The sequence below is a fragment of the Pseudorca crassidens genome, chromosome 1, assembly GCF_039906515.1.
Source record: "Pseudorca crassidens isolate mPseCra1 chromosome 1, mPseCra1.hap1, whole genome shotgun sequence".
NCBI classification, from domain to species: Eukaryota; Metazoa; Chordata; class Mammalia; order Artiodactyla; family Delphinidae; genus Pseudorca; species Pseudorca crassidens.
Window position 1 is genome coordinate 22,288,350 of NC_090296.1, and position 19,202 is coordinate 22,307,551.

The following is a 19,202-nucleotide window of genomic DNA, read 5'->3' on the forward strand; positions in this document are numbered from 1 at the left end:
ACAATAGTTTTTTATCCTCTTCCTGGAAAAGAGGACTCTTCCGCAAAGAAGATGGAACACAGATGGTATGAAGATATGTGGCCAGTGTGAACTTTGCCAAAATCCTGAACTCAGAATGTCTAGGTTGTAGACCTAAGAGCTGACTGTGGGTGAATACTAGGGAAAGCAGAATGACAATTTGATGAAAGGGTAGGAACACTAAGCCACTGCTCTGCTACCTAGTTGGAGCATGCCTGGAGTTAGTACTTAATACACAAGACTATTTCCACTTCTACAATGCAATCTGTCACCTTTATCTCCAAATACACCATTTGACTCTTGAACCTAGTCAATGTAAGACCTAGGTAGTCAATGAAGAAGAAAACAATGTAACTTACAAAAGGAGAGGGATGAGGACAAATGTTTGGAAGGGTTTTGTGAAGACTGTTTACCCCTTTTTCCAGATTATTATTATCTGGTGGATGTCGTAAAAATGAATACTAGCATTGACATAGTCTGTATTGGGTGGGGTTTATTTCCTCTTGTTTTGTAGGGGAAAGGGGGACCAGTAGTGAGTTCCATCCTGGTTTCCGTATATATGGTACTGTTCGTTTACGTTAAAAAAAGTACCTCGAATTCAGTCTAGCTGTTGTATTTTTCCTCAGTGCTGATACCACTATGTCCAATTCAAATTTTCTAAACAAAACAAAGAGGAAGAGCTTAACATATTACAAACTCTTAACCTTATAATGTGTGTTTCTTGATATTTATTTGGCTCAAAAAAAAAAAAAAACCTGTGAGTTCACGGCCTGGAGTTGGTGTCTAGCCCAGGTGTTAGCTAAGTTCTCTTAACTTCTACAACCACCTGCACTTTTAAATATTGCCCCATGATGGACTACGTTTCCCAAGAGCACACACAGAGAGAGGCCCTTGAAGTCCATTGTGGGAATTGTAGTCCTGGGTAACTTTTCGTCCAACCCTGGACTCATGCTCTGATTCCGGGATGATTAAACACAGGAGCTACCAATTAGCTGGGGCCATGTCGGTGAGGCCGTGGTCCAACCGGGAAAGCCGGTGTGAGAATCTCGCGTAATGATTGGCCAAGTCTTGACCCTAGGGGCGGGGCAATAAGGTGGGCGGGAAGGCCGCGGCGATTGGGCGAGGAGCGTACGACGGCGGGCGGGGATTGGCTGAATGCTAGGGCAGGGAGGCCTGGGAAGGGGCGGAGGAAGGAAACCAGAGCAGGAAGAGCAGCAGCGAGGCGGCGGCGGTGGCGGCGGCTGAGTTGGTGGTGGCAGAGGAGAAAGCGACAGCTCCAGCGGGTGGTAGCGGCCCTGAGAGCAGGATGCGGGTCTGGGTTGGGCTGACGTTCCTGCTCTGTGCGGTGCTGCTGGGCTCGGCCTCCGCCTCCTCGGGTCAGTATCCGCCCCCTCGGACTGGAGGCCAGGAGCCACCGCCCCCCCCGGACTCCATCCCGGGGCAGGGCCGGGGGGGCTCCAGCTCACACCTCGCAGTAGCCTGTCACTCGCTGTCATTTCTTGGGCTTCGGTTGGCCTGGGTCAGAGCGGGTGTTTAGGGGAGCTTGAGAGGGGAGGAAAAGAAGGGGCGGTCCCCCTGCTCACACCTCTCCTCACTTCACAAACTTTACACGACTCCTCCCGAAGGAGTAGTGACTCCATGAGAATGAATCCTGACAGCTGGCTTAGACCCACAGTGACACAGGAGCCCTTCCGGAGCTTCCACGACTCTCATGTAGATTATGTGCTGTATCGGTTTTGAAACTTTGGCTTTGGGATTTGTAAGTTAAGTAATTGGTACACCTGGGGTTGTCTGGGCAGAGCCAGGTCCATCAAAACCAGGATGTTGACAGTGGTTTGGTGGGTTTGCTTAGCACCTGAGATTGCCCTCTTTGTTTAAAAAATGAAGACTTTTCATGTAAATGTGCCTACTCCGTACCCCTTTTAAAGAAATATTCTTAAGAAAGTATTTTTTACTGTGTCACAGTGTTTCTGAGCCGCCCCATGTTTGCTGACAGTAATTTTATGATTTTTGAAAAAAAATCTTGGTTCTTATAAATGTAAACTGGATAGCATCTAGATTTAACTTTTTACATAGATAGAGAAACTCATATGCTTTTGATTTGATTTTCCAGTTAGCTGATTTATACCCTGGCTCTGAAAATTACCATTTCTTTTTTAATAGTTTAATCCACCTACATCTGAAAACGTCTATTTTGAGAGTGTTGGTAAAGAAGCATTTAGTGTTTCTGAGTATTGGTTAAAAAAACAATCAGTACAATAAAGCTTTTGAATTTTAATCAGTTTCAGTTAACAAAACAGCAGTTCTGTGGCTTTAAATTTTTTTTGGAACAAGGCAGGGTATAAATGTCAACTCTTTTTTTTTTTCCCCCAACAGAAAATTTCCCAGATGGTTATCTGAATCCTCAAATTATCCGTCCTAGTTGTAAGTCAATGCTGTAATGTCATTCCGCTTCTAAAATAAGAGGTCTAAACCTAAAATTCTATCCATAGTGTGGTTTAAGATACCATTTCAAAAGCAACAAGCATATGCCAGTTACTTTACTGCCAACATCATGCTCTGAGGTCCGCCCCCCGCCTTCTAGTGTTGATTTGTGTTCCTGACCAAATCTTTAAAACTCTGTGTAACTCCTGAAGCCACTGCTAGCAGTTATTTGATCAAAGGAAGTATGAAATCAGTACTGTAGAGTACCTGATGGACCATGAACCACCTGCATCAGAATTCCTCTTAAGGGTTTGTTAAAAATGCAGTTTTAGGTCTGGAACAGGTTGGGGTATCTGTAGTTCAAAAAGCTCCACAAGTGATTCTTCACCCTAAAGTGTAAGAACTACTAATTAAAGAACATGGTGCATATCCCTCTGAATTCAATTTGCAGAACTTAAAGAAGATTAAAGCATGTAAACATTTTCCTGCATCTTCCTTTGACTAGATTGCACATATCTAAAGCATCATGTCAGTGGAGATGATGCTTGAAGAAGTTTTTTAGTCAACAGTTGGGATTCTCCATATATTATAATAGAAGACTGTTAATACTGAAGTGTTAAATCTTTGGGTTGTGTTGATGTACTCAAAGGACTATGTTCACAAAACATCTGTTCTGATTTCCATCATAGTTAAACTGCCAAAACGTTTCTCTGGGAGAGGCGAAAATCTTACTCAGCCAGAACTAAAACTATATAGATGTGCATGCTGATCAGTAATAAAGGCACTGCTGTTCTCACGTGAAGTGCAAATATCATAAAACGCTTGTGAGATAAAGTTTTATAAGTTGAGTACATGGATTTTCAGTTGACTTTTTTATTCATTAAATTGCTTATTTATACAGGATATCAGCCTCATTTTTATTTTAAAGATTTACTCCTATTTAAAAATCAAGTTTTGGGTCATAATTTTGTGTTGACATAATGTTTGAGTGTTGGTGGTTACCCAGAGCAAGTTGCATTTATTGCCAGGTAGAATTTGATCAGCCAACAAAGGGAATCTTGATCCTATCATTGTTACTAGCTGTTATCTAATATCTTGTCTTAAAGGCATGTAAAAGTATAATACTTTTATTAGAAATGTTTTCTTTTCCTTGTGAATAGATAAATTTAAAGGAGGAGATTTAAAAGATACTACTCTCATTTTCTCAAGATAATAATGAAAAATGCTTTAACTTTTCTCACATGTTTTCTTGTTTTTGACAGGAAGTGTCTTACTGGTTAAAATGGTTTACTTTTTTTCTTTATGCCAAATAATATTACAGAGTCTTGTCAGTTAGGTCCATTGCTAGGTATCTCAGGTAACAGTTATATTAATTAACACCATGTATTTAAAGAGTAGATTTCAGATTGCAGAATATGTTTCATTTCACTGTTCTTTTGTTCCTTAAAACTTTGTTGAGAGTCAACAAGGCAGATGATATTATTCCCTTTTGACACTTGAGGAAGAGGAGGCTGAGCAAACTTGCTATATTGAACCGTGTGTGCAATATTAACATGTAATGAAGCCAGGTTTTGAGCCTGGCTCTCCAGGCCTTGGATTTGGAGTAATTGGGAATCAGCAGTATCCTAGGATCTGCACAGATTCAATGGCAAAGCCAAAGACAGGATATCTGGTCTCTTTTCACTAAACTTGTAAGACTTTCTGTGTTTGAAGATATATCAGTCTGTTTAATTTACATGCCAAGTTGGAAAATGAATTTGTAATGACCACTTTTCCCTGAAAGAGTATCCCTGGTGTTTTGCCGTTTTGTTAGCTGATATAATAAAAATGAAAATTGGTCTTTTTCAAAGGAAGGGGTATGATTACCAAAGTAATGTAAACCATGGTATTTTGGATATGATACTCTTGAGAGAAATCCATAGCTCTTCATTGACTCCTTTTGCATTTTTCTTGTTGCTTGATGTATGTGTTCTGATAAAAGCATTCCTATATTCTTTTTATTTATGTGTAACTTCAGTATTTTTAATCCTTACCTGACTGCCTGTCGTAAGTCTCTAGCTTATAAGAAACTTCTTTAAAGTGTTATGTGAATGGACATATTAGTTTCAAAGAGAAAATACCTTTGCTTTAAGATTACCATCTGGAGTATGCTTTCCCAGTTTAGTAAATGAGAAGGAAAGCTCTTATTTACCAGTAACCTGAGTATATATTCCTAGTTCGTGGAGAGAAAAGAAAGAGAAGCATGATGCCATTCATACAGAGTAACCCCGATGTCACAAGTTCCCATGTCTCTGGGAGTTCAGAAACACATTTTGCTACTCTAATGCCTAACAGCTTGTAGTGTCTCAAATGTACATGTCTTAAAATTTATTTATAGGCATCTATATTATTTACTTATTAGCTACATATGTGAACTATTGTGACAAGGTACTCAGTTGAGTGATTAGTGATTTGAGTTCCAACTAATCTAAAGTTTCAGTATTTGGGGATATACCCTATACATTTCACATTTAATGTCTGCTCTTGATTTATTAACTAGCTAATGTTTATGACTAATTAAATACATTCACACATACAACTTTGTTATTAGAGATGAATTTTTTTTCCTTTATCCAAAGATCTGCTGAGAATGGACTTTGAACCATATGTTAGAACTTGGGCTTTGGGTAATACTTGTGAAGAAGTGAGCATGAAGGATGATTGTTCATTAATTGACATCACTACCTAAACGTTATGGGCACTGTGGGACTAATACATGCTATACCCTTCTCCTCCCCACCCACCAGAAATAAAATATTTGGAAGGTAATCTAAAAGTAGTGAGTGTGAAAATAGCTATAATTTAAGTTTTCTTTGAATTTACAGCACTTTATATATGGCACAACCTCACCTGTAGACTGATTTTTCTCAGATATTCAAAAGAAACAAATACTGTGAAATAGAGTTGGGTATTTGGTACATAATGAGTTGATTATACTTCTTAAAGTTGGCTCAGTACTTTGGTAACACAAACTCCAAAACATGTTTTTGTTGTATTTTGGAGTTACAAGTTACCAATCATATTTAGGATCTAACCATATGAAGTAAAGATAAATGGCAACCATAACGCCAAATTTTCTAGTAAAAAAATCACATGGTCTTATAGCATTTTGTCTACTGGTTAATTTCTCACATAATTTACGGAGCTGGCAGTACTGAAGCTTACACCTGGATAAAATCAGGTAATTTTAATAGTAAGAAGGAAACTTAGAGATCATCTGACAGTTGTTTTTTTAACTGGCTTGGAATACAAAGATCAAATATTTGTGAATGGCCGTTGGGTTGTTGAATGTGTTTATATAAGAGCAGGAAAAAGAATAGCAAGCAGCCAGAATAGAAGTAGCAGAGAAATGCAGAAAGAATAATAGAAGGAAACTTAATGTAATTGGACAAAACCAAAACAGCCAATATGAATTTGGAAGAAAGATGTAAATAGTGGCTGGATTTATTATTTATTTGATATAAGCTATTGATTTCTTAATAAATAGATCTCTTGTGAGTAAATACATGATAGTGTGATGCTACTTTTTAATGCATATCTGGTTATGTCTTCAGTAAAGTCGAACACAAATTCTAACTATCTTTGGCCACTCTGCTGTCAGATAATAATAATTCTTAATGTCCATCTTTAGTAGTCTTAGTGAACAATAAAATGCTAGTTATCACTAAAATAAGCTAGAGTAACTCCAGATTCTGAGCTGAGGAGAAGAATGGGTAGAATCCCGAACCGCAAAATCAGGGCTCTATTTTTATAAATTTAGCAACTCATTCTCAGTAGTGGACTAACTATAACAAAAGAACTGGATGGCATCTGAAGAAATGTCTGGTTTTGGTGGTGGTGGTCTTGGTCTTCCTACCTGTGTACCAGATGAAGCTAATGTCTTTCCTGAATAAAGAGAAAAAAAATACCACCCCCAACGCCCTTTCCTCCTTTCACTTAATCTTTTCTGAACAGTTGTTGAATACAACCAATTTTTAGATAATTATAGATTTATTTATCCAGTGTCTTATTATTTGTTGTGTTATCAAATGCTTTCATTTAACATACCTGCAATTTCCAAACAAGAAAGATGACTAAATTGTCTTAAAATTTCTTTACAGATGAAGAAGGCAACCAGGATGAAACCTTAGATTCCAAGGTGTGTACTCAAATTTACATTGACCAGTATTTGATGCGCAATTTAAAAGCATGAATGATGTATCTTCAAAAAGATGTGAAATCTGCATCTTCTGAGCAACAGAACTATATTTTTTTAAAAAAGGAAAAGAAAGATAGCTACTGCCAATATTAGTTCTTCTGGGAGGAAAAATCACTGACCTATAGGAGAGAGAATAATATTTCTAAGAGTGTTGGTTACTAGATTTAATTCCAACTTAAATGTGCTGTGCTGTGTGTGTGTGTGTGTGTGTGTGTGTGTGTATGTGTGTTGAAGAGCCTGAAGGCAGTTACATTTTTTACTGCCTAATGAGAGATTGATTTTATTCTTTCTTTTTTTAGTTTTTTAATTTGAAGATTTAACCTCTGCCATTTGTTTACACTTATCAATTAAAAAAAATCTGTTAATGCACTTACTTGGTTGATTGAATGAATAAGGCTGATTATTACATCTTCAAAGAGACCGATCAGTTATGATCCCTGATCTCTAGATTGCAAGGAATGTAGGTAAGAAACAGGAGGTTATAGTACAGGGCTGTCATACAGGGAAGTATAAGATATATTGGGAGCAAGTAGGGGGAGACCCTAACCTAGACTTGGGGAATTTAAGGAAAGCTTCTTGTGGGGAGGTAACATCTAAGTTGAAATCCGAAGAGTCAGTTTTAGGCAGGTGATGAAGGCATGTGATGGACACATGCCAAAGTGTATAGAGGCGAATGAGTATGACACATTCAAGGAACTGAAGGAGGTGTATCTGGATTAGTGAAAGAAATGGTCAAATTAGGTTGGAGGGAGTCTTGTTAGTAGTGGAAACTAAAAATACTTTATATTGTCAGACTTCTTTGCCGTCAGATGAGTCGGTAGAGGACCATAGCCCAGCAGGCAGAGTAGTCGCTGGTCAGATATTCCTTGATTCAGAAGAATCAGAATTGGAATCACCTATTCAAGAAGAGGAAGATGGCCTCAGAAGCCAAGAAGGGGAAACTGTCACAGAAGAAATCAGCTTTCTAGAATCTGCAAATCCAGAAAACAAGGACTATGAAGAGCCAATGAAAGTACGGAAACCAGGTAGTCTGGACATTTTGTTTACTTTTGCCTTATTTAGGAAGGAGGCAACTGAAATTTTAAAGCTAGTATAGAAGGTGCAGTAGTCCTATTTTACTGATATTCACCACATATAATGTATAGCGTATAATTTTACAGGATAAGTTACAGAAGCTGAATTTGATGGTGACAATTGCATTTGTATTATATTAGTATTCGAACATTTCTTTTTGGACTCCAGTATGTAACAGTCTGTCAGAGTGGTACAGAAAATAGAAACTCAGACAGGAAGTGTTGTCTAACTTGCTGCTTTGGTTATTTTCAGAACTGTGTTAGGATTTTTACTACAATAATCTTTTCAGTCATCCTAGGTAATTTGATTTAGTTGTTTATCCTAAAGTTACATAAAAACTTTAATCCTCTTCTAACTTTTGCTTTCTTGACACTCTAATTTTTAAACTTACAGCTTGATCTTTCTCACAGTAGAGTGTGCTAAATACGTATTCTTTTAAAAATTAGTTATTAATGTGTCCACTCTGCCCTGTCCCACCACCCATCTGTCATTTGGTTTATTATTTCAAAGATCGCTGCCATATCTGCTTATTCTGTTATTAGCCAATCTCGAGAATTGATCCACGTTTTACCTTTTAAAAATATAATTTTTATTACAAATATTTTATACAAAAAAAGGAGAAACCATTTTTTTCTTTGATTAAAAGTACCTTAATCCCATCAAGTAGAAATAATAGCTGTCAACATAGTGGAGAATACTCTTTCAGGCTTTTTTCTAGATGTATGGTTTCAAGAAGACTAAACTGGTTCAAAATGTATATACTATTTTACAGCCTGCGTTTTGCACTTAACAGTTTGTCTTGAACATTTTCCCATATTATTTAATATTCTTTTACAATTTAATGGTTAATGGCTATAAAAAATTTTACATGTAAATATACCATAATATTTTTTTTTAATGGGAGACCATTTTAAGTATACCTTTGTACACATCTATGAAAATTTCCTTAGAGTTAGTTCTTAAAAGTAAAGTATAAAATTTGAAAAGACATTTGAGTCATATTGCTAAACTGTTCTGCAGAAAAGTAAGTCTGTTCCTTTTCCTGTACCTCAGCCAAGTGTATATTACCATTTTTAATTTTTGCCAAATATTTATTTTCATTCCTTTCTTTTTTGTTAGGGAGACTTCCAAACAAGTACAAAAGTAGAGGGTGTAATGACCCCCATGTACGCACCATCACCCAGCTTCAACAGCCATCAACACTCTTGTTCTTGTTTCATCTTTGCCACTCCATATCCATTTACTCTTTTTTTCCCCTAGATTATTAAGAAATTCCACATTGTTTTACCTGCGTACATATCTCTAAAAGTAAGAATTTTTTTTCAACAAAATGAAAAATACAATAGTATTATAACACCCACGAAATTAGCTATTATTCCTTTATCACCCAGTACCCAGATTCCGTTTAGTTTTCCCACTTGTTTCAAATGTCTTTTTGGAATTGGTTTCTGTCAGTCGGTGTCCACACTAAGATGTTAGGTTTCTCTTAACCTGTAACAATTTTCCCTTCCTTGTTTTTAAGTGTCATTTTATGTGTTAAAGAAAGAATATCCTTTGTGCCATAGGATTTCCCTTATTCTAGATCTAGCTGGTCATATGCTAGTAATGTAATTGAACTTGTTCCACTATCTGCTGTCTAGTCTATGAACTGGAAGTTGGCTCCGAAGGCCTGGGTAGATTTAGTTCTATTTTTTAATCGATAATATTTATAGTTAGTGTTGTATGCTTCCCATTGCATTACCTGGGAGTTACATAGTATCTGATTGTCCCACTCCTAGTGATTGGTCAGCAAGGTTGGGTGGTGTCAGCCTGACCCAGCCATTCAAAAGTTCCTCATTGACCTTTCACCCAGAGCTTTTGGGAACCATTTCGTTTGTTGTCTGGATGCATTATTTCATTAGGAGTTTCAAAATAATGACTTGTTAACTTATCATTCCTCCTGCATTTGTTATCAGGAGTTCTTTTCTAAAGAACTTTCCCTCATCAACTATTTGGTTACCCAGAAATATAATCCACACAGCAAGATAAATGCTTGATTCTTTCCCTTGAAATATTTTCAGATAATGATTTGGTGCCCTAACGACCTCCAAAAGAGACCAGTGAATATGTTTGCTGTTCGTTTTGCTTTGCTTTTGAGCATCATTACAAATCCATGGGTTTTATACAGCTAGGCTTTACTCTTTTGCAATCATACTTTTTTATTGCTCACATTATTGCATTTTTGGCTCTTGAGAGTCCCTTTAAGTTCATTCCTTTGTCCTTTTGACTAATCGTAGGTAACTTTTAAACTTCTTCCTTTTTAAGCGGGACAAGATGTCCCAAATTCATCTTATACTTTTCCTTACCCCAGAATGAATCTCAGCCATTTCTCCAGGGAATCCATATTCCTTTTAGTGGGAAATTGTATTTATTTTAGATACTGTAATCTAGACACCAAGGATATGCATTGCAACTGAATTGTCATTACTAATAGGCCTTTTTGGTGGGTAAGGTTAGGAAATATAACATTGATATTGATTATTCTAGTTCAAATTAAATATTACAAGTGAGATAACACAGAGGGTCAGAGTGACAAACTCACAAGAATCAGAGATCCTACCCACTATCAAACTTGACTAATATTTTCAAAGATATAATTATCACAAGACACAAGTCACAGATCTGTGGCTGCCAGAGCTGCTTCCAGGTCCTGTCTTAACCTCAGTTAAGGTGCGCTCTGGCTTACTTTAACATATGTTTTTAATATATGAGGCCTTTTGAGTGATTGATATGGAGTGTCACTTCCACAAAAGGGAGCTATTTCGGTTATGAAACATCTCCAGTTTATTCCCTGATAACTGCATGGCTTGTGTGGTATTTTCTAGGAAGTCACACCTGATAAATACTTACATCCTAGGTTTATGTACAGTGAACAGTCTGGACAAACCAGGTCCAACCTGGTAAAGCAGTGCACAAGTAAGGACTCTCCTGGTGGTAAATACCTTGAGTGCATTTGCCAGAAGGCCTCTTGTTAGCATGTCTCAGATGATTTGATCACGTCACCTCTCTGTCTCTCTGTTTCTTGGGCAGTAAAAAGAGAGAGTGGATTTCAAGTCTGCTGTTAGTCCTTTCCACCCATCAGGATTTTTGCTTCTTTCTTTTATGTTTGGGTCTCCTTGCCCTGATGCTGAAAATCATGGTACCTAACAACATTGTTATATTACTTTAATCAAACAAATAAAGTATATATCATTTCAAAATAACAATGACAACCTTACCACTAACCACCGAATGCAGTTTAAGGTTTCTTTGTGGTTCTTTTTGTTCTTAGTATTTATTTTACTAGTGATTTGTATCAATAATATGATGTGTTTTAAAATCATTTCAGTAATGTTCTGTGTGGTCATACCAACAACTTTATAAACATTCAGATTCACTTGTTTTAGTTTTTCAATAATTGCTTTTTTTTTTCATTCAAACTTGTTTTTAATGTATTATTAATACACGAAAAGGCTTATGTACATACATATAAGTTGCATATGCATGACTTTTTGTGTATTCCCAGCTACATTAGACCTGGGTTATATGACAGTTACTTCTAGACTTGCTTCCTTTGTCAGCCTCTTACCCATGTCTCTGCATATTGATCTTCCTAAAACCCAAATTTGATCCTATAACTCCCCTATTTACAACCCCCATTATTTTCCATTTGCCTATGAGATGAAGTGCTTGCCTCTTAGCAGGATTCACAAAGCCTCTGGGTGCATGTGGCCGCCATCTTCTGTGACTTCATCTCCCAAAGCTTCCCCCCATTTGCCCTTTTCCAGCGATGCTAAACCCATCACCCTTCTTCAGAGGCATATACAAGTTCACCCCACTGCTTAGGATGCCTTCCTCACCCCCTTGCCCAAATCCATGTATCGCCTTTCTGCTCATCCTTAAAGATAAACTTAGGTTTCTCTTTTCTAAAGTAGTTCCTGAACCACCCAAGGGTAGTTATGAATCTCTTGTTTGTAAGGAGTTCTTATCCAGTGTCCCTGTTTTCACCCTTTCCCCTGATGCCAGTTATCTAACAGCAGGCAGACTGATCCTACTTCCTGTTCACAAGCCACCAGTGGCTTCCTGTCATGTTCAGAATAAAATCCAAACAAGGCTTTATGTGATCAAGCCTCTCCTCTCTGACCTCATCTGTCACTCACAGGACTCCAGTCACACTTGCTTTCTGCTGTTCGTTTGAACATTTCACACTTATTCCCAGTCCCCAAGACCACACCCCCGGGCTCGATGATTCTCTAGAAAGACTCACAGGACTCAGCGTATAGTCGTATTTACAGCTATGATTTATTACAGAAAAAGAGTACAAAGCAAAATCAGCAAAGGGAATGGTGCATGGGGTGAGTCTGGGGGACGCCAGATGCAAGCTTGCAAGGGTCTTCTCCCAGAAGAGTCACATGGTATGTGTTTAATTTACCCAGCAAAAAGTTGTGACAACACGTGTGAAATGTCTACCAGGGAAACTCCTTAGAGACCTAGTACCGGAGTTTTTATAGAGGGCTAGTCATATAGGTTCTCTGTGCCTAGCACATACCAAAATTGCAGACTCCCAGAAGGAAAGCACGTGTTCAGCATAAATCATATTTTTTGTACAGTTGAGGTGAGTCACTCATAACAGTTAGGGTAGTGGGAACTCTTCCAAAATCTTAAGTTCCCAGACACAAGCCAAGGGCCAGCCTTGTAAGCAGGCCTTTTCAAGGATAGAAGTTTAGGCCTGCTATTTTCACTCTACTCTACGTGGCATACCTCTTTGGTCATTGGCCAGGTTGTCTTCACAGCAAAATTATTATCAATATGACCCAGACAGCAGAGTGAGACCAACCTGCAGTATTGATTTCAGTTGTGCTCTTCACATGTCTTAGCCAAATAAGAAATCCCATTAATCATAAAGGTCTATCTTAGACAGGTAGCTTCCTCCTTAAGTTTCTGTTTTAACCTTTTTTACCTGGCTCTAAGCATCAGTTCAGGCCCAGTACAAGTCTGGCCAGTAAGTTAAAGCTGAGTTGAAAGCCTTCCAGGGCTAAGGCAGTGTCGTGATAGTCAGGGTACACATACAGAAGTACAATCCCAGAAGGAATTTTTGGGGATTCCCAAGAAACGGAAAGTTTACAATCGTTGGGCACCCCGAGCAAGACATAAATTAGGCAGTATGATGTGGCTGCCCACTGTGGGTATCTTATCCTAGGGATCCCAGTCCAATCCAAAAAATTTAGTTCAGTGCTTGGTTTCAGGGGGACTGCCAATCAGTTCCAAACAGTTTTGTTGCCTGTGACAACAGTTCATCCACCTCGTGAGTGTGGTCAGCATCGGGAGGTTTTCTGCATGAAAAGTGCAGGGGTTGGGTCAGATCCTGCCGCCTCAGTCAGCGCTGCCGGGTATGATCATAGCTCAGCTGTCTGAACTCAGAGCGCTCTCAACAGCTTGGAGGGGTGCACAGAGAGTTTTCCTTAAGGAAAAGGAAGAAGCTTCCAGAAGTAATTTCGAAGAACAAAGATCATAACGCCCTCTCCCCTCTCTTGTGCCTTTCCAGCTGCAGGGGTTTTGGTTTATTTCCCTTGGTTGTTCTAAAATCAGTGTTTTCCACTCAACATTCATAATTTTATGTTTTCACAGTCATCCCCTACTCTCATCCAGACCTTTCATCTGGAGGGGTTCTGTAAAAGAGGTGCAAAACATCTTCATAGAAAATCCCCTTTATACAGCCAAACCGGAAAAAACGTCATTTTCACGAATCGATCAGGACAAAACTCCTAAATTTTCAAAAAATTTCAAAATAGTTTTACATAACCTCCCACCCCTTTCACTCTGGTGACTTTATCTGGTGAACAGCCTAGAAAAGATCAGCCCCTTTCTGAGGATGGCTGCATGACTAATCAGCTTGCACTCAGGCGTGCGCAGCAGGAGAGAGGTGAGGGAAGAAGAGTCAGAGGTGTAGTCCATCGTTGCGAATGGCTGCTCTTCAGGAGACACAGGCACAGGGAGTTGACCTCAGTTAGACATGCTCTAGAGGGGGTTGGAGTCGGCTCAGCCTGTCAGGAGTGATCAGAGGCCACAGTTGCTGTGATGTACCCTCTCCCAAATTGCAGCTTTCAGCTATAGCCACAAGTTAAGAATGTGGTCAGGCTCTGTGTCAGCACTATACTGGCAGTCAGCAGCTTGATTTCAGATGGTCCCATCAAAGAACAAGTCCTTTCCTGCTGGGATTTGTATGGGACCCAGACGGTGCAGCTGAGCAGCTATGATGTCCTCATAGGGTAGACCCCACAGCGAGGTGGCCTAATGTGCAGAGGTCACAGAGTATGAGTTTTATTTATGAGCCTATGCCTGTTTTCAGTTCAACACAGCTCCCACTTAGGTTGGAAGCTTACACCAGACAATATCAGGCCTCAGCTTAGAATCAGATACAGGCAGTTAGGATCTGTGAATTCAGGAGTTTAAAAAAAGTCAGAGACTTTTCTTCAGCAGCAAAGACTAGATGCTACAGGCCAGAAAGGCCAAGTGGCAGATAAGGCTTTCCTATGACCGTCTGGTTTTGTCATTCTTCAAGTCCAAATCGACCCCTTCACAAGTATGCACATCGGTCTCTAAGGGACAGACCTCCACTTTCACAAGCTCTCATTAGCCAACTAAAACCTGCTTTTTAGAACTCTAAAAGTAGATCTCCATCTGTAGGTCACCTTTCTTTCTTATTACCTCCCTTTTTCCAGAGGCTCCAACAAGCAAAAATTCATATCTTACATAGCAAAACTCATCAGTTACAGAGACTTGTTCTGTTTCCAATACTAAGAGAGTTTAAATTCCAACCCGCCCACTGGTGGCAAAATGCAAGGAAGTTGTGTCCCACTAACACATTTCTTTTTTTGCAGCTTCCCTTGATCAGGATGATTCCTCTGGCATGTATGCAGTTACAAGCATTTAACATTTTATATCCATTTTTACCATACATCCAGATGTCATAACCACAAAATATAAAGTCACTAAAAAATTTTCCTTTTTTCTTTTTTCCTCATTGCAAATTTACTTAAACTCCTAGCAATATGTTCAGTGTTTGCAGTGTTAGCATTGCAGCTGCCAGGGAAGATCCAGGCTGGAATGCAGGGGAGGAAGGGGAGTGGAGGAGGTACTGCAGCAGCAGCTAGGCTGAAAAAACTGCTGTGGTGTGACCTCCCTCCCTTTTTCTTTTGTTGTTTTGTTTTATCTAAAATATTGCTCCAGCCCTGGGACCTGATTTAAACCCCACCCCCAGCCCACTTGGAGAAGAGCAGAATGCAGACTTTTAACATTTTTGGCCTTTTCACCTTCGGGCATTTGGGGCCCCTTTTTCCTCCCATGGAGGAGAGAGCAAAACCCAAAGGCATCACTTTAGCCAGCATGGCCAGAAGCAGTGTGGGATGCAGCAGGCCTACTCTCCAGGAGTTGGATCTATCATTTTCAGATTCCACAGGTAACTTTTACCTCTCATAACATACAGCAGATCAGCTACTGCTGCATACCATGGATAACCCCATAATCAGCTGGGCACCAAAGATACATCACACCGGGCCCCTTATTCTTCTTTTCCCAAAATTTCACCGTCTATTAGTCAGGGTTGGTTTAGGGAACCCCACTTCTGATGCCAGTTGATATTGGGAGACCCCCTAGACCACCCCTGGGTTCAATGATTTGCTGGGAGGACTCAGGATATAGTTGTACTCACAGCTATGATTTATTGTAGTGAAAGGATACAAAGCAAAATCAGCGTGGGATGAGGTCCAAAGGAAACAAGGTACAAGTTTCCCAAGGGTCCTCTCCCAGTGGAGTCACACAGGATGCACTTAATTCCCCTAGCACAAGTGACAACACATGTGAAATGTCTTCCAGGGAAGCTCATTAGTGACCCAGTGCCTGGAGTTTTAGTGGAGACTAGTCATATAATCACTGTCCGCCTGGAATCTACCAAAATTGCAGACTCCCAGAAGGAAAGCAGATGTTGAGCATGAACCACATGGTTTGTACAAGCAGTTTAGGTACAGTGAGCCACTAGGGTTAGGGTGGCAGGAACCCTCCCAGAGTCTAAGTTCCCAGATGCCAGCCAAGGGCCAGCCTTTCAAAGGATAGCAGTCATGTCTGTTGTGTTAACTGTTTTCTGCATATCACCTCAGTAAACATTTGTTGAAAAGGAATGAATGAAAGGCCACCAAGAGGGGAATGATTACACTGTGGTATTCCCCTGTTACAGAATACTCAATAGTCATTTTAAAAGGAACAAGTTTTGTTGGCAAATAACAGAAAATCCATCAACCAGTGGCAGGAGCAGAGGTTTATTTGGCTCACATAACCAGAACTCCATAGATAAGGTGGTTCAGGGCTTGTGCCATCAAGGGTTCCAGCTCCTCTCTCTCCTGTTCAGTCTCCTTAGTAAATTGACTTCATCGTCATGTTTGTCCCAGCCGGTCACACCTGGTGGTAGCTGTATCTCCAGGTCCTAGGTCCGCAGGAAGAAGTGGTGCCTGCATCAGAGGAGCAGCAGCCTCCCTCGGAAGTCACTAGTAGAACTGCCAAAACTATCACTTGACCATCCCCAGCCCCACAGAGGTGAGGAAGGGGTTACGAATTGTTAGCCAGTCTACACTGGCTCCACCTGAAGGAATGTCAGTGATAAGTGAAAATGTCACATTGTAAATAATTCACTTAGTATTGAGAGAAGCCTGGGACCCGGGACCCTTTGCTGCAGTGCTGCAGTGCTTGCCCCTGGACACATCTCTCCTCAAGCAACAAATATATAGAAACTGTATGGGACTAAAAATAACTGTGTGCGTGTGACAGCGGGGCAAAATTATGGACAAAAGATAACAGAGACCAAAAAACCCAACTGCCACTTTTGAAGAGCCACTTTTGAAGAGCCTGGAGCAAAAGCAGGGGGTCGGGAGCAAAAGCAGGGCACTGCTCATGCCTCCTGCACACGCCACCATATAGGGGTGGGCAGACCACCTAAGCCACCGCTCCGGCCCAGCCCCTGGACACACCCCTACCCTCACCCCGTATAAGGAACCAGCTCTCGCCCCATTGATCCTCTATTGCTCAGGGTGCTGCAGAGAAATATCAATAGAACTGAAGGCCCTCTGCTGGCAGAATTCCTTCTTGCTCTTGTTCTGTTAGGCCTTTAACTGATGGATTGAGGCTCACCCACATTGTGGAGGGTAATGTGCTTTACTCAAAGTCCATGATTTAAATGTTAATCTCATCCAAAAAACACCATCACAGAAACCCAGCGTTGTGTTTGACCAAACATCTGGATGCTGTGGCCCAGCTAAGTTTATACACAAGAGTTAACCATCACAGGTCCCTTATGGGAAAGAAGGCCATTTGTTTCCCCACATTTGCACTTGAAAAGAAAAATGAACCTCTTTTCTAGGAACAGTCATTACCTTTGGAGAAAGATAATTTTCAGTGGTAACTAAAGATGACAGTGATTTTTCTTTAATTTTGTATACTTTCCCATTGCTTGGATTGTCTTTTCTACAATAAACACACTACCCTAATAGTCTTAAAAAAAAAAATCAGCATCTTGGTCTGTTTTGAATGGCACTGAGCTTAAACTTAATTAAACATGCTTAAAATTGGGTTCTGAAGTAAGAAAGTTGGTTGAGTAATAGGATAGCATTTTTGCTTCATTGTCACATGCAAGGCGGGGGGGTGGAAAGGAATAAACAAACCTTAGTACTCTGACTAAACAGAAGATAAATGGTTAAGGAAACATAGGCCATAACCTACAACAGGTCTATAATGTAGAGCTTTCTTTTATCATTGTTTCTTTTGTTTGGTTGTACAAGAAATTATTTGTGGAAAGAAACGCCTTTGGGAGACCATCCTTGTGGAAAAGCACCCCACCAGGGCTTTTGAACTCAAAATGCCTTTACAGCCATTATTTAGTGAAACTCACTGTTTTCTTTTGTTTTAGTATTTATTTATTTATTTTGGCTGCATCGGGTCTTAGTTGTAGCACACAGGATCTTTAGTTGCGGCATGCATGTGGGATTAGGCATCGAACCCTGGCCCCCTGCATTGGGAGTGTGGAGTCTTACTCACTGGACCACCAGAAAGTCCCCAAACTCACTGTTCTTAAGCAGCAGTTTTCCTGAGCAAGTTTCACTCTAGTTTCTGACTGCCTGTCACCTAAGTGTCGTGAAGCTTTTGTCACTTTCTTCTGGGCACATGGGCCAGTGCTTTCTTCTTTTGAATGATTATTTTCACAGAGAGAACTGAGCTTATATGAACTCTGATCTTAATGTTTTTGTTCATTCTCTAGGTGACTACATTTCATTAGTTTTCTGAAAAATACATCTTAATCCTTAAAGCAGTGCCTTCCTTAGTATAGTCTGCATGTCTGTCCTTCATTAATGTAATTTCTCAACTCTAGTTAGCAATTCTCAACCTTGGGTGAAAACAGTCTTCTTGTAGCAAATAACATAAAATTGTTATTTTCTCTAGAAGATTACTATACCATATTTCTCAGTCAACGGTAAATACCTCTTTATTTGGCCTATACCATTTGCTTTATCTCAAGTATGGTTTGCTTCAAATCATGTTATTTGTGTTCCGTCTGTAGTACTTTAGGAAGTTTGATGTTAATTGGTTGGTTGATTGAGTTTTTATCTTTGTGTTTACTAAAATTGCTGAACACTATATGACAGTTATCTTGAGGTTGGTACCTTTTTAACGTTAAATGTGTTTCAATTTTTGACTATAAATACATTTGACTATAAATATAATTTTTGACTATAAGTGTGTATATATATATATATACACATACATATATATATATATATATTTTTTTTTTTTTGGTGGTACGTGGGCCTCTCACTGTTGTGGCCTCTCCTGTTGCGGAGCACAGGCTCCAGACGCGCAGGCTCAGCGGCCATGGCTCACAGGCCTAGCCGCTCCATGGCATGTGGGATCTTCCCGGACCGGGGCACGAACCCGTGTCCCCTGCATCGGCAGGCGGACTCTCAACCACTGCGCCACCAGGGAAGCCCGACTATAAGTATATTTTTGACTCTAAATATATTTGAGTAAAATGCTACTTACTGCTGTATATTTGGAAGTACAAAATTGCTTCAAACAAGCAGCATGATTAAATAGTCGTCTTATTAACAGAATACCCATCTAAACTTATAGATATGCTATCAGTCTTTAACAGAGTGTAAATGCTCTTAAAATGAGGAATTTGAGAGCTAAATCCCTTGACTTTATCTGTATGGATCAAGAGGTTGATGTTTTTGTTTTGTTTTGATCTTACAATTAAAAATGAGGAAAAGATGAGTATTTGTATTCCAGGACATTTAATTCAGTACCAATAGCAACATTCTAGCCACATTTACATTGTTTTCTCTTGGCAACTGAAGAAAAACATACAACCTAAAAGTTGCAAATTATG

At 39.6% G+C, this 19,202-nt stretch overlaps 1 protein-coding gene across 2 annotated transcripts in view; it reads left to right on the forward strand.

The window, feature by feature from the left end:
- The first annotated feature begins 1,197 nt into the window (after positions 1 to 1,197).
- The window catches only part of SEL1L (SEL1L adaptor subunit of SYVN1 ubiquitin ligase), a 56,710-nt gene continuing 38,705 nt past the window's right edge, over positions 1,198 to 19,202 (forward strand). For both annotated transcript variants that reach the window (XM_067728739.1, XM_067728750.1), the window contains exons 1-3: positions 1,198 to 1,394; positions 6,582 to 6,619; positions 7,473 to 7,704. In XM_067728739.1, the coding sequence (XP_067584840.1) occupies positions 1,325 to 1,394; positions 6,582 to 6,619; positions 7,473 to 7,704 (340 nt within the window). In that variant the 5' untranslated portion in view covers positions 1,198 to 1,324. The remainder of the gene's footprint in view (positions 1,395 to 6,581; positions 6,620 to 7,472; positions 7,705 to 19,202) is intronic.